The sequence below is a fragment of the Pelophylax lessonae genome (assembly GCF_965119305.1).
Source record: "Pelophylax lessonae genome assembly, chromosome: 5".
Taxonomy (NCBI): Eukaryota; Metazoa; Chordata; class Amphibia; order Anura; family Ranidae; genus Pelophylax; species Pelophylax lessonae.
This window is the reverse complement of record NC_138772.1, coordinates 144,043,242-144,059,092: the sequence shown is the minus strand read 5'-3', so window position 1 is coordinate 144,059,092 and position 15,851 is coordinate 144,043,242. Positions and strand designations below refer to the sequence as shown.

The following is a 15,851-nucleotide window of genomic DNA, read 5'->3' as shown; positions in this document are numbered from 1 at the left end:
AATTCTTTATGACCACCTGAATGAAAATCTAACAGTGTATGGCCAGCTTTATTTCTTAGGCCAAGCTTTCAGATCATGAAGGATCCAGTAAGCTCTGTTATGGAATGAAAACTCTTACTGGTCAAACATGCTTTCATCATACACACGAAACCAGGAGCAGAATAAGGTCCCATAGCATGCACCTTTAAAAACAAGTCAGCAAAGACACATCACATATTTCTATCCAAATAGGTTCAGTTTTAAAGGGACAATATCACCTTACTCATTCAGTGTAAAGTGACAGTGTTTGTGTAAAGTTTTTCCTCCCGACCACTATACTTACCTCACCAGTGTTCCACTTTTTTGGCCACCACTGGAAAATACCTAGAACGTAACCACCTCCCATAATGCAATGCTTGGGTCTAGCAACAAATTGCTACACCTGAGCATTGTCACATGATGAAGGGGTGACATCAGCTCTCCACTTAGCTCTGACTCTGGGTGCTGCCAATTTGCCATCACTGCAAAATACCTATTCAGTGCAAAGGAACAGTGTATTGGGTCTCTGTAATGCCCACCCCCAACCACTTCATACTTACACTCCTCCTTTTTTTTTTTTTTTTTTTTGCCATCACTGTAAAATAGCCAGTATGTGACCTCCTCTCATGATGCAATGCTTGGGTCTAGCAGAAAATTGTTAGGCCTGAGTATTGTTACATTCCAAAGTGGGTAATGTTACTTTTCCTCTGACACTGTTTTTTTGGTGGCAGCTGTGAAAAGAAGTTGAAGTGGTGGGGAAGCACTGGAGATGTAAGTATGAAGTGGGGCATGGAGAAGGTAGTACACAGATAGGGGGCATGGAGAAGGGGAGGGGGGCATGGAGAAGGTAGTACACAGATGGGGGGCATGGAGAAGGGGAAGGGGGCATGGAGAAGGTTGTACACAGATGGGGGGCATGGAGAAGGGGAGGGAGGCATGGAGAAGGTAGTACACAGATGGTGAATTTGCCTTAAGTGAAGAAGGTGATAGTCTTTAGGAACATTGAATGGACTTGATTTACTATTTGCCGGATTTTAATAGAAACTATAAAGTAAATAAAACAAAAGATGTTTAATTTACCAATTCCCCATTTTTGACATAGACCCAACAGATATAAAAGGAGTATGAAAAGTACAGGGTTAGTACAATGTATCTTAAGAATCGGCGGCTGCTCTGAAGATGTTTTTGGAGCCATGACCTAACTTTACATCTGCTGTCCAAAGAGCGTAAACTGTTGAACATGGCTGGAAGTAGTCATTCTGTTATCAATATTTTAGCCATCTGATGTTCCAGGACTTTAAGGAGCAGATGTCTAAGCTGGTAATGGGGATAGATAAATTCTGAATCTGTTTGAGTGTTGGTCTTTATGCATTCTTGTTATTTGAGTACAATAAAATGGTGTTGCGTTTATATGGTTATCAGAACTGCTTCAATCATGCAGGCCAAGGTGACAGAAATGTATAGTATTTTTGTACACAATTTCTTACATTCTTTCTAATATTTTTATTTGTGTATTATGGTCAGAAATTAAAAAAAAAAAAAAGAAATGTTATACTGTATATATTTTAGATAGGTTAATATGGTATTGTAAGGATTTTTTTGTGGTGGGACTAATAATAAACAGTATGCTCACATATAATCCATGAGCGCTCACCCACCCTTGGTGCTCTGAGCCCACCAATGTCCTCAAATGGCCCTTGTGGCTACTTTGATTGGGTGCCAGACCCAGGTAAACCTTTTATGCTCCCAATGGCGATAGTACAGATTCACACTATATTGTCAAAAGTAGTGGGACGCCTGCCTTTACACGCACATGAACGTTAATGGCATCCCAGTCTTAGTCCAAAGGGTTCAATATTTAGTTTGCCCACCCTTTGAAGCTATAACAGCTTCACCTATTCTGGGAATGCTGTCCACAAGATTTAGTAGTGTGTTTATGAGAATCTTTGACCATTCTTCCAGAAGCGCATTTGTGAGGTTAGACACTGATGTTGGAAAGGTCCGGCTTGCAGTCTGTGCAGGCCAGTCAAGTTCCTCCACCCCAAACTCACTCATCCATATCTTTATGGACCTTGCTTTGTGCACTGGTCCAAATTGTTTGCTGGAGTGGGGATTATGGTGTGGGGCTGTTTCTCAGGGGTTGGTCTTGGCCCCTTTAGATCCAGTGAAGGGAACTCTTAGGGCATCATCATACCAAACATTTTGGACAATTGCATGCTCCCAACTTTGTGGCTCCTTCCTGTTCCAACATGACTGTGCAGCAGTACACAAAGCAAGGTTCATAAAGACATGGATGAGCAAGTTTGGGGTGGAGGGAATTGAATGGCCTGCACAGAGAGTCCTGACCTCAACCCGATAGAACTCCTTTGCGATGAATTAGAGCAGGGACTCTGAGCCAGGCCTTCTCGTCCAACACCAGTGCCTAACCTCACAAATGCTCTTGTAGAGGAATGGTCAAACATTCCCATAGACACACTCCTAAACCTTGTGGACAGCCTTCCCAGAAGAGTTGAAGCTGTTATAGCTGGAAAGGGTGGGCCAACTCAATATTGAACCCTACGGACTAAGACTGGGATGCCATTAAAGTTCATGTGCACGTAAAGGTGTCCCGATACTTTTGACAATATAGTGTATATCTGAAGGTCAGAGAGTGAGTTTTTGGGAGCTATAGTGGTTTTACCTGGATGTAAAAGCAGTAGATACACTTATACATAGTGAAGGACTCTAACCACTTGCTGGGAGATCTTTCAACATGCTGGCAAAGCTTGTAAAGAAGGATATTTAAGGGTTCCTAGTGCAGCAAAGCATCTAAATTTAGCCCTGGTCCGATAATGTCATGGTTTATATACTGACACGCACTGTTGTGGTGTGTGGTACGTTTTACTATTTTGCTGTTCTGTTAAAACTCAATAAAAACTATTGAATACTAAATTTAGCCCTGGTCATATGCTTTAATGGGGCTATTACTAATATTTTCTGATTGATCAAAATCTAACAAATTTGATAGTGAATGCCCATACTTTTTGATTTTTGGCATAGTGTCTGGTCATGTTATTAGCTGTCCTTAAAAACATGTATCAGTAGAATTAAATGGTAATATATAAGAAAAACAATCCTAAGAATATATATTTAAAAAAAAGTGTCGAACCTCGTAGAACCCAAAAAGAAGCTGGCAACCTAAATGACATCTAAGATTTTACTGGTTGATAAGGACACTAGTCCTATTTACATTTTTTATTTTTGGTAGTATTCTCTTCGAGTTCACGTTGGAACGTGACCTCGAATTTGCGCTTCTAATTGTATGCACACAAGTGTACAAGCATCAGCTAGTCAGGTCATTGCGTACCATTCTCCAGCTGATGATGTGTCATTCATGGCATGCGATAGAGAGAGACACAGAAGAGAAGCCAAGTCAAGTTCTTTTGTTCAAACTCTGTAAATGGTTTAGGACAATTAATTTCCAATCATTTCCCAGTAGAGCAGATTTACTTGTATATTAATGAGGCACAGGTGTTAGGCCCCTTGTGTCTGTAAGCCTGGGAGGCATATTTAGGTTGTTTATCTAGTCAGCCATAGGTATTGCAAGGTGCTCAAGCTTGCCTTTTTTAACAGTTTATAGAGTGAGGATTTTTTTTTTTTATTTTTGATGCTTTTTTATTTAAATTTGCCTGCACCTGTTAAAAATTTAAACCTGCTCATGTAGAAATAAGTATGAGCCGTTCCGGTGGTAAATAGCGCTAACAGTTAAATAATGCCATCCTCTGTTATGTTTAACAGCCCGTCTGCTGTTAAGATAAAGAAGAAGGAGGGGGGGGGGGGTTTAATTTAGGCAAACATTTTATCGAGGAGCTAATAGTTATTAGCTGGAGTTGGTCTCAATAATTCTGCCCGCTGCATCTCTCTACAGCGCGCAAACGGAAATACGATCATGCCCGTATTAATATTCATTTTTCTTGTTTATTCAGTGAACTGCAATACCAACATTTTTGAGAAAATGGAATGGCCTCCATAGGCATTATGAATTTCAGTAGCTGGCATAATTATAGCGATCTACATATTCATTAAATCCTGAGAAGAAATGTGTCCAAAAAAGACAACCATGCGTTTTAAAACCCGAGCTTGAATAAAATCAGTGTTAAAAAATGCTACAAATATATTTTTATTTTTTCACGTATTATAACTACTTATGAAATACAGCATGTTGCTGTCATATGTTACTTAAATATAATATATCCAAGTTTTTTTCTTTTTTTTTTTTACCTTCACAGCAAAGAGTGGGAAGAACTTTTTGTAAACAGCAATTATTTGGCAACGATACGTCTGAAAGGGATTAATGGGCAGCTGAGAAGCAGCAGGTTCCGGAGTGTTTGCTGGAAGGTAAGGAGAAAATATTTATTTATAGTTTGTGGTTTGCAGTGTATCAACATTTTACCTGATGTGCTTGAAGATTATTGGTGCAGTCAGGATTTTCCAGGTGACTAAATCTACTGTTTGGGAAGCCGTTATTATTATGTGCGGGATATTTTGGTAATCACAGAGCTGCATTTTATTGTGATTTTTAGGGAATGAAAAAACATGTTTTTTTTTTTTTTTTTTAAACTCAATGATCTGTTGTGCATATAGTACCATATTGAAAGTCGAAGTTATTTTTTTTACATCCAAGCTTTAGGATTCCACATACAACAAAGTTGGTAATAACTTGAGTGCCATGCCTCTACAGCACTGGTTTCCTACCTTCAGCTCCTTGGCACTTGTGCGCCCTCACAGCCCTTGCATACAGTAGTCTATTTATTCTCTGTTAGGTACTTACTTAGGCAAGTAAGGGAAAATGATTCTTTAGAGTGACTTCTAAAAGTTAAATGGTTTTCAATCTCTTTCATTCATACAATATCCTTTCTTTCTGTGCTGACCACTCATTTTCTTTCTTTGTTTTTACCCCCTCTACATTTTTAAAATTGATCTTCCTGAGATCAAATGTGGCACCACAGTAGCACAAATGTGGAAGCATTGATTTGCAAGTTGGGAAGTTGGAGGGGGAAGGGGGGGGGGTAGCAGTGATCTCTAGCAGTCTCATGTGATGGGTTTTAGTCTAAATGTCTCTGGAAGCTTTTCTCCAACCTTCAACAACTTATGTAGCATTCCTCACATTCTCTGATAATCTCTTATAGAATGTCCACAGTCCCTGATCATCTCTTGTAGTATGTCCACAGTCCCTGATCATCTCTTACAGCATGTCCACATTCTCTGATCATCTCTTGCAGCATGTCCACAGTCCCTGATCATCTCTTACAGCATGTCCACATTCTCTGATCATCTCTTGTAGTATGTCCACATTCTCTGATCATCTCTTGCAGCATGTCCACAGTCCCTGATCATCTCTTGTAGCATGTCCACAGTCCCTGATCATCTCTTACAGCATGTCCACATTCTCTGATCATCTCTTGCAGCATGTCCACATTTTCTGATCATCTCTTACAGCATGTCCACATTCCCTGATCATCTCTTACAGCATGTCCACATTCTCTGATCATCTCTTGCAGCATGTCCACAGTCCCTGATCATCTCTTGTAGCATGCCCACAATCTCAGATCATCTCTTACTGCATGTCCATGTCCACAGTATCTAATCAACTCTTGCAGCATATCCACAGTCTCTCTGATCATCTCTTGCAGCATGTCCACAGTCTTTGATTATCTCTTGCAGCATCTCCACAGTTTCTGATCATCTCTTGCAGCATGTCCACAGTCTCTGATCATCTCTTGCAGCATGTCCACAGTCTCTGATCATCTCTTGCAGCATGTCCACAGTCTCTTTTCGTCTCTTGCAACATGTCCAAAGTCTCTTTTCATCTTTTTGTAGCATGTCCACAGTCTCTAATACTCTCTTGCAGTATGTCCACAGTCTCTGATCATAACTTGCAGCATGTCCACAGTCTTTGATTATCTCTTGCAGCATGTCTACAGTCTTTGATTATCTCTTGCAGCATGTCCACAGTCTTTGATTATCTCTTGCAGCATGTCCACAGTCTCTGCTCATCTCTTGCAGCATGTCCACAGTCTCTGCTCATCTCTTGCAGCATGTCCACAGTCTCTTTTCATCTCTTGTAGCATGTCCACAGTCTCTGATCATCTCTTGCAGCATGTCCACAGTCTCTGATCATCTCTTGTAGAATGTCTACTGTCTCTGACCATCTCTTGCAGCATGTCCACAGTCTCTGATCATCTCCTGCAGCATGTCCACAGTCTTTGATCATCTCCTGCAGCATGTCCATAGTCTCTAAACATCTCTTGCAGTTTGCCTGTAGTCTTTTTCCATCTCCTGTTCCATGTCCACAGTCTCTGACAAATGTAGCATTGCATTTAGAACATGGAAGATTGGGAAGGAAGGATTTTCCAGGCACATGAAGTAATTTAAAATCATTTTTTATTCAAATTCCATAAACGTATGGAAAAGGGGGAAAAAAGGGGGGAGGAAAAAGGGAACAAAAGACAAATATGAAAAAATATACAATATAAAATTGATTAGGGCCTAAACGGCTGCACCAATCATCTGTATAACATACAGCAGTTCTAATAGGTGTAATTATACATAATTACAATGCTGTTAGTCATAATAAAGACTGTAAATACGTAACGGGGATGCTGTCAGAGGTCAGTCCAATGGCAGGCACCGTCCCACACAAGATCAGATAATGGTGACAAAGAGTAATGGTTCAATTGCTCAACATGTTTCGCCTCATATAGAGGCTTCATCTGGAGCCTAATTGTAAATATTGTAGAAGATTCTGTATATTTGTTATGCAGGACAGAAGTCACCGCAGAATAATTGGTAATTAGTAACGAAGGGACACTCATGGATTAGTCAGAGCTCGGTATCATATGAAAGAAAACTGGCCCAGGATTGGTAAGACCTGGCTGCCACCAAGCACTCAGACTATGAAGGTATTTCTCTATAACTCAATGGGTGAAGCCCATAAGTTATACCATATAAGAAATGGTGTATAGGTTGCCTTAAACCAGCTCTGTGTCCTCTCCGGATGGGGAACCGACACCATCTATAAATAGCATTGCATTTAATTAATATTATATGCGGCCCTTTGGTGATAAATTAGGTGCAGCACCTGGAGCCCCCATATCATAAAAGTTGACCTCCTCTGCTTTACAGGTAATCATATATTTTGTAAGTAGTGATAGGACAGCTGCAAGTCTTCCTTAAAGCTTTACATTTACATTCTTTAATAGTGTAGATCAAGGGTGTCCAAATTTTTGACCTTCATTGGCCTCATTGGAAGAAGAGGAATTATCTTGGGCTACACATAAAATGCACTAACAGTAAGGACAGCTGATGAGCAGAAAAAGTCAGGCAGATCATAATTTAACATTTACTGATATAGATAATGTACCTATCTGAGTAATGAAACTTAATTTTTTGTAATACTGTATATTTGTATTATTAAAGTAAATGAGGGCAACATAATACTAGTGCGATATTTGACACTGTTTTTGATTATTATTAATAAGGATTTCTATAACACCAGCAATTTACGCAGCACTTTACAATATTAGAGGGAGACAGTACATATACAATACAATAAAATTTAGAGGGCCCTGCTTAGAAGAGCTTACAATCTAATAAACAAATACATCAATATCTGGTTCCATGGATGTAACAGCAATTCTCAATAAATTCTCAAGGTGCTCATCAGATATTTTGGTTCTAATTTTGCACTTTGTATGCTTCATCCTTGAAAATAGTTGCTGAAAACTGATGAAATAAATAAAACGTGACTGTAAAGATTCGGATATCTTTTTTGGGAAGATAAAACTTATAAAAGTCCAAGTAAAACAAATCTATCAAATGTTTCTTCAACCCCATGCGTTTTGTTAAGTGCAAACATGTTTTTACAAAATAATTAAAAAAAAATTAACATTTTTATGTAAGTTTCCAATTTTGAGTTGGGCTGTATTCAAAGCCGTGGGCTGCAGGTTGGACACCCCTGGTGTAGATCATTAGCCTTACCCCACGCTTCCCTGTTAAGTTACTTTTGTGTTATGCCAAACAGAAGGGTTTGAGCAGTTTTTTGCTCTTTTATTCTGTCAAGAGACTTGTGTCAGACAAGCCATACTTTCTCTATCGCTCATTGACAGACGTAGTCTTCTTGATTCTCAAGAGCTGGGTTATGTTGTCTCCGCAGGAGTAGGACTAGGCAGAAAGACAAAACGTTCTGGCTCCACCTTAGGGGCAGTCCCTGAGGGTATATCCTCCCTCTCTCTGCTACAGGGAATCAGTTTTTTTCTGTCTAGTCAGGAGTAAGGACCTAAGTTCCTTGCTGGGATCTTTTGGTCCTGGCAGGATTTTTTTCTTTAGAAAAAACATTTTTTATGTAGTTTTTCTCCAGTGTTTTTTTCCTGTGAGATCTTCAAGAGGGAGATTCTCTCCAGAAACCTCCCTTTGCAGGCCGCCATTTGAGGAGACCAGTGGTCTGCCTCGAGGGATTTTTCCGTTGGAAATTTTTCTTTTTAGTCTCATTCTTTGTTTATAATGAGCCTTTAAAACTTCTAGTTTGGCACCGGTTGGGCCTTCTAGATTGGATTTGATTTTTGTCAATCCCACCCCTCATTTGTGGCACTGCTTCTGGATGTCCCAGCTCTTGAGAATCAAGAAGACTACGTCTGTCAATGAGCGATAGAGAAAAATGGATTTTTGTAAGATCTTACCGTAAAATCCTTTTCTCTTAAGCTCATTGACAGACGTAGTACCCGCCCCTCTATCATTGAGTTGGGTTGGGTTAAATTCTCTGTTACTGCTTTAGAACAGAACTGATTCCCTGTAGCAGAGAGAGGGAGGATATACCCTCAGGGACTGCCCCTAAGGTGGAGCCAGAACGTTTTGTCTTTCTGCCTAGTCCTACTCCTGCGGAGACAACATAACCCAGCTCTTGAGAATCAAGAAGACTACGTCTGTCAATGAGCTTAAGAGAAAAGGATTTTACGGTAAGATCTTACAAAAATCCATTTTTACATGAGATTGGCTGCAGTTCACAAACAGACACACAGCACCTCTGACACAAATAGAGCATGAAGAAAATATATTTCTGCCTAATAGCCCATAAACTATTGTGTAAGTGTATGGTGTAAAATGTTTCTTTTGCATAACGTATATAGATGTTAAGGTGGCCCTTACTGAGGTTTTACTGGTGGGCTCTGGATATCTCTGCCTGATACACAACAGCCACTCTTTACATAGGGACATGGTTTTACTTAACTGTGTCAAGGTATAATCTTATCTATGCATGTAGGAGTAGTTTTATTATAAGAATTTTAGTATTGTTACAGTTTTGGCCTGTGACTCATAGCTATTGGCTTGGGCAATTATAGCTGGGAAAAAGAAAAGTTTTTAATAAAAGGGTTAAAGTGAAAACCTTTCCCAAGAAAATGAGAGTTGTTGCCTTTGCTGACCTCTTTCTAAAAATTTTTGTAGCCTGGCTGCTGACCCTCGTGTTCAATACTTTTTGATTCCCTGGCCAATAATGAGTATACACACGAGGAAAGTCAGAGTGAAGGCAGAAGTCCATATTTTTATGCTTTTTTTTCAATAGGGGTAATGGGGTTACCACTCCAACCAGGACCTCCTACTCTCTAGCTCCCTTGTTACCTCCTCTCATGCTCGCCTCCAGGACTTCCGCAGAGCCTCTCCCATCCTCTGGAACTCCCTGCCCCAGTTGGTCCGGTCAGCTCCTACCCTGTCTTTAGGCGATCCTTGCAAACTCACTTATTTCAGGAAGCCTACCCCACTTCCACATGAGAACTGTACTCAAGTCTCCTCCATCAGATCATCCCCTGCAGGTATTACAGTACTTTTTGTACCACCTCCCCCTTCCTTTAGATTATAAGCTCCACGACTTCATGAGCAGGGCCCTCCTACTCTTTTTGTATTAAACTGTATTGTAATTGTACTCTCCCCCTTTATATTTGAACGAGCTTCATAAACTGTTGGTGCTGTATCTTAATAATAAAGTTTAAGGGTTATGGTCCATCCATTGTCTTCTTGTCCACATCTGCTTGTCTACCTTGGCTCTTTGCGAGGCAGAAGCACTGACTGTTTGCTAATACAGAGGCAGTAATCAGTGCCACTGCCTCACACAGAGCTGTGGCAGACAGACAGAAGTGGTTAAAAGGACAGTGCCCAGAGAGACTTCGTTGGAGTCTGCACCAGCTGGCAGAAAGCCAGAAAACCCCTCATCAATGCCTAAACATGTATTATACTATGTATTTTTAAAGTGAAGAATCTTTGGATTAGGGGCATCAAGAGAGAGGGTTGCATTTTTACTTTTTCTGTGTGCCAAGAGCAACTGCACCATTTCAACAATTGTTTTCTGTACGTCCTAGCGGTGGCTGATATTGTTCAAGTACGTAAAAGGGTCTTATAATTTTAGATTGCCCATCACTTACCTTTTTTTTTTTTCAAACCTGTTATTTGTTTAGCAAAAAAGTTGCATCATGCAAACATCTGCAAGAAAATTGCATAATAGAGTCACGGAGGCATCACTCTTCTTATTGAAGACAATGGTCATCAGGTCCAACAGTGAGGATAAATCTCTTAGCCTATGGACACAGACTGCAAAACCTGACAGTTTTTTTTTTTTTAACTCTTCCTCCTTCCTCACTCACTACTTATCTTTTTTAAAAAAAAAATATGTTCGTAATTCATACACTTTTATTTTCGCTATATGGGAAGTTTAAAATGTTTCATACTGCTGTGGGAAAAAAGTTGGATTTTGTTTTTTAAGGTTTACTGGTTCTTTAACATGTTGTTGCCAAAACACATTACAAACCGGCTAAGCCAAACCACTTTGTGTCATAGTTAATAACACTTCTGGATATCCTGCATCCCAGACATGCTGACAAGGGACAGTGCGTGTCTTCTCATTATGATCATCTTCTTAAATAAATGATCTTGTAAACACACAATTATTTTTCATTCCTTACATCTTTTTTTTCCAAGTGCTTCAAAGCTGTATTTGAGATACATGACATACTTGTTTTAAGGCATAAAGGTTTATGGTGTCTGTAATTCAAGTTTAAGGTTTTCCTTTATGTTTTTGTTTGATTTGTACTTGTAGAAAATGATTTCCAGTCTAAATAGATTGCTGCATTGTTTGCATGCATCAGACTGCTTGTCCATGTATTATGTTGAGGTACACATTGCAACAAGGGCATTTGCCTTGACAGCTACTTTCAATGTACTCACATTATGGCTTCCAGTTGTCTCTCATTTGGAAAGACAGTCCTTCTTTGGCTTCTTTCACATTGGCAGCAGTGCTTACCACCCTCTGAAAAGTGAACTGTGGTGGAACACTTTTCAGATGGAGGTATAACAGTGGCTGGCAGGCATTTAGGAGACAATCCTGACAGCTCCTGAACATCTGTTTTACTTTTTTCAAGGGGGTGTTAATAGGAAAAAACCTTTACTGCAACCCCAAGCCAAGTGTTGAGAGTGCAATCCCATTAAACCAAACGGGCAAGTTTGACAGGCAGTGCCACCTGTCAAAATCTGGAGCTGATACCACAGCAGATAAATAGAAGATGGAAATGCTGCACACCAGGACCCAGCTACTATACACAAAGGTTAAGATATGGCTTCAGTTTAAGCTCCTTCAGACTAGACTCCTTTGACATGTATCACCCCACCCATGGCGCTTAATCATAGAGATGATATGATTAAACACCTATGGGTGACGTGAAACATTTCAGTGGAGTGTAGTCAGGGGGAACTTAGGCTGAAGCCATATATTCACCTTTCCTTTTAGTAGTTTGGCCCCATTGTGCTGTGTTTCCACTTTTTTATTTCCGATTTGCTTCTGCTAACCTGGATGAGCTTGTTCGAACACCACCATCCATTGTGTGCTATAGACTGCAGGGGGAGGCTTTATGGTGCTTTGAGCGACAGTTCTTTGCATATGGGTCACAATGTATACATTGGCTGTAATGTTTGCATTTGTTTGGGGCCATCCACCCATGTCAAAAAGACATTTTGGAACTTAAAGGGGTGCTTCTAACTTCTTGTTCAATTTAAGTAAATGTAAACCCTCACTTTGTAAAACAACCCATTCAGTTTAAATATCGAAATGAAAGGCAAAACATTTATGTATACATATAAAAACATTATAAATACCTTTTTTTTTCCTCTTTTTATAAGCGATCACATAATCTCTTTTCTCAGCTGCAGAAGGAGCTCAGGTAGGAGAAACAGCAGGACACTGATCTTCCCAGTGAATGGCTGTGCAGGAAGGAGGTGTGTCAGCACCAGTCTGATCATTGGCAGAGAGCAACAGTAGACAACTGACCACACTGTGCTCTCATGCCTAATGTGGTATTTTTTATAGAAAAGCAGAGGGACTGGCAGGAACACCAGCGATTTCACACACAGGAAGCAATACAAAGAGTACACCCAAATAGCAAGGGTAACTTGCCACAAATTTGTGGCAGTGTTGAATTGTAAGTCTGCTAACTTGCTGCACATTTTCACTGGCAAGTTTTACACTTGCAGAGCACTTAAAGCACAAGTTCTAGTTGACACTTTTCCAATTTGTAGCAAATATTTGTGGCAAGTCTCTAGCAAGAGCACAGTTGCAGTGGTGAGTCTAAAGCAAGAGCTCTGCAAGTCTACAGCCTGAAAATTCAGTCACAGTGACCCCTGTGGTGGGATGACTATTGCACAACATAACTTAACCAGAACTTGCAGCAGACTTGGAGAATGTTTGCAAAGAAAGTTGATCCGGAGTCATGCAATGGCGGACTTGCTGCAATTGTGCAACAAACTTGTGAAGCCTGGCAAGTCTAGCAATAGCTTAGCAAGTCATTTTCAAACTTGTAGCACAATTGCCTTCTATCTGGGCAGGATACTTTTAAAAATAGCTTTAAAAATGAAAACATAAAGCTGGTTGGTTGTCATGCACATCCGCTCCAGACCATTCTGTCCACAGCTCAAGTTCTGTGTAAATTCCACTCTTTTTGTGTGTTTTTCCTCCTCTGATGCCCTGGGTTAGCACTGGTGTAGAGATCTGTATAAATAAATGTGCAGAGTAATTTACATTGTACTAAACATTTCATCCATCCTTTGGATTCCTAGATTGTTTAGGTTTAAAGGATGAGTTCACCTTTGGAAAATGTTACATGTCCCACCCGTATTTAGGGTGGAGCATGTAACATGTTCCAGCTCGTGCCCCCTCTCTCCCTGTCCATCCGCTCCCTGTGACAGCAGGTGGGGGGTCCTCTTTTTAAAAACCGATTCCTGTGAATAAATAAACTACAAGAACTGTCTTCCACCGTGGCAGATAGACTTGTGGTTTCAATGGGCTGCAGGGGTGCTGATGAGCGCTTTCTTTGTCCACTAACATGTCCTCCAGCTTTCAAACAGAAAGCCTGTACAGAGATATGGGTGGAAAGCTGTAAGACATGTCTGCAGGAGCCCACATTGTACCTGTGATCTAGTAATTGTAGAAACAATGCTTTGCAGGGTCCTGCAGGAAAAAATAATAAATGCACATTTTTTTTCTGCAAAAATGTGTGCACTTACGCTGTATCATTTTTTTTTTTTTTTTTGTAAAGGTCAACTTGGCCTTAAATACTATTGAAAAGAAGAGCTAACAAAAAGCCTCTGTATTACTATTCCACTGTACTGTATGGGACTTGGGAAAGGGAAATGAAGGGGTTAAAATAGAGATTGCACAGAGACAGGCCGGAGATCTGTAGTGTAGGAGAGGGTGAATGGGTTCAGTAGCTTTATCCGGTATTGTTAATAAACACACATTAATAAGTGTTCTGTTTAGGCAGCCAATTCAAATGATTGGACTGGCAACACAGGAAAACTCCCAAAAAATGGATAATGTTTTTTTTTGGCAGCACAACACTACACAATGTATGGTAGTGCGTTACTGTGGTTTCCAGTGTGCCGGAAAACATGTATGTGGGAGCTGTGTTGTCTTGGGGTGCCATTCAAATTGACTTTTTAACACGCTAACAAATCTTAGGTAACCACACTGCAGTGGAAAGTTTGAACCCAGTCTTAAAGTGGAGCTCCACCCAAAAGAGGAAGCTTCACTTATCTGCCTCCCCTCCCCCACCGCTGCAACATTTGGCACCTTTTGGGGGGCCGGGTGAAGCGGGCATCTGGTTTTGATAGATACCCGCTTCCGACTGAGTTCTCCACGGCAAACTCAGCCAGAAATCCCCCCCCCCCCCTCCTTCTTCTGCAGTCAGCCAAATTAGAGAGCGCATCGCATTTCTCGCATGCACAGTAGGTAACCGTCTGTAAAGCCACAAGGCTTCACTGCCAGTTTCCCTTGGTGGAGATGGCAGCAGCAGAAGCATCCAACAGGTGAAAAAATCAGCTCGGGTGAAGACACCGCTGGATTCCTGGACAGGTAAGTGTCCTAAAATTAAAAGTCAGCAGCTACAGTATTTGTAGCTGCTGACTTTAATTTTTTTTCTGCAGGAGCCTGCAGCTCCTCTTTAATGAAAAGGTAATCTTTACACTTTAATTTGTCATTGTTTGAATGATCAGATAGTGTGCACAAACTTTCTCATTATGGCAGACTTTGCTCCTAGTATGTTCTCTTCCAGGGAGGCATGGTGTACGCTCAACCTCAGTGATTCCCTTGCCACCAGCGCGGTCTTCTTCTGGTCTTCTCTCTTCAGCCCCAGTGGCCCCTGATGATAATATAAACTGATAATATAATAAAACCCGAAACAACCAAATACCCCTGGACTGGTTATTGGAGCGAGCCAAGGAGGAAAAATGAGAAACTGTTCAGGTCGAGGTTGCTGTTGGTAACTCTGGGGGACCCGCAGGTGTGAAATCTGGTAGTCCTTACGGGGGCAGTGCTACATTTAAATTGAAATACTTGTTTTTTCTTTTTTTAATACTTTCCTACATCTCAGTGCAGATCCTATGACCTCTTTGCAGCCACTTCCTTTCTACATGCACTTCGGCAGTTTATAAATATGCTCCAAAATGTCTACTATAATAATTTTATATTTGCTGCCTAAATGATTAGCTATTGTGGTAAGACACGTGGCTCCTATGGAAGAATTAGCCTATTTAATAAGAGAGGCGAAACACGGCACAGCAAAGGCTATAAATAATGAAGCACACAGTCCTTTAGCTAGATGAAAAAATGGATTAATCACCTTATTCTCTGAACACTAATATTTCTCCATGTAAATTTATTATTCAAAAATACCTAACCCTGCAAAACAGATCAGGAGAGAGCAGTAAAACATCCTGTCTGCCATAATTGACTATAGGAAATGTTTAATGAGTCATTTTAGGAGTCCAATACATATTGATAAAATTATACTTTAGTCTTATTAAAACTAGTAGAGTTTCATGTAACAGGGACAGCTTCCCTCCCCCCCTCCACATTACTGTTCCGGGAACTGTTATAATTTAAAGTGGATATTCACTGCATCTGAGCACCACAAACCAAAAAACACTATTTCTTTTGTTTTTTATATTCAAAGCAAACTCCCCCATCCATCCATGTCTCTATGCTTTATTTTGTTGAAAATTTAATTTGAAAAACACTCCCTAACATTTATTTTGGTGGCCATCTTGAGTAAGGGCAGATGATTCATGTAGCATTTACTTCCTGGAATCCATCTGCCCTTAGCTTAAGCTTTCATGCATGAGAGTATACAGTGCATTGCGAAAGTATTCGGCCCCCTTGAACTTTTCAACCTTTTGCCACATTTCAGGCTTCAAACATATAGATATAAAACTGTATTTTTTTGTGAAGAATCAACAACAAGTGGGACACAATAATGAAGTAG

General features: G+C 40.3%; 1 protein-coding gene across 1 annotated transcript in view; it reads left to right on the top strand.

Moving 5' to 3' along the window:
• Positions 1 to 15,851, top strand: part of TBC1D5 (TBC1 domain family member 5) — a 513,309-nt gene that overhangs the window by 148,650 nt on the left and 348,808 nt on the right. The window contains exon 3 of the mRNA XM_082257835.1: positions 4,287 to 4,395. Coding sequence (XP_082113961.1) covers positions 4,287 to 4,395 — 109 coding nt within the window. The remainder of the gene's footprint in view (positions 1 to 4,286; positions 4,396 to 15,851) is intronic.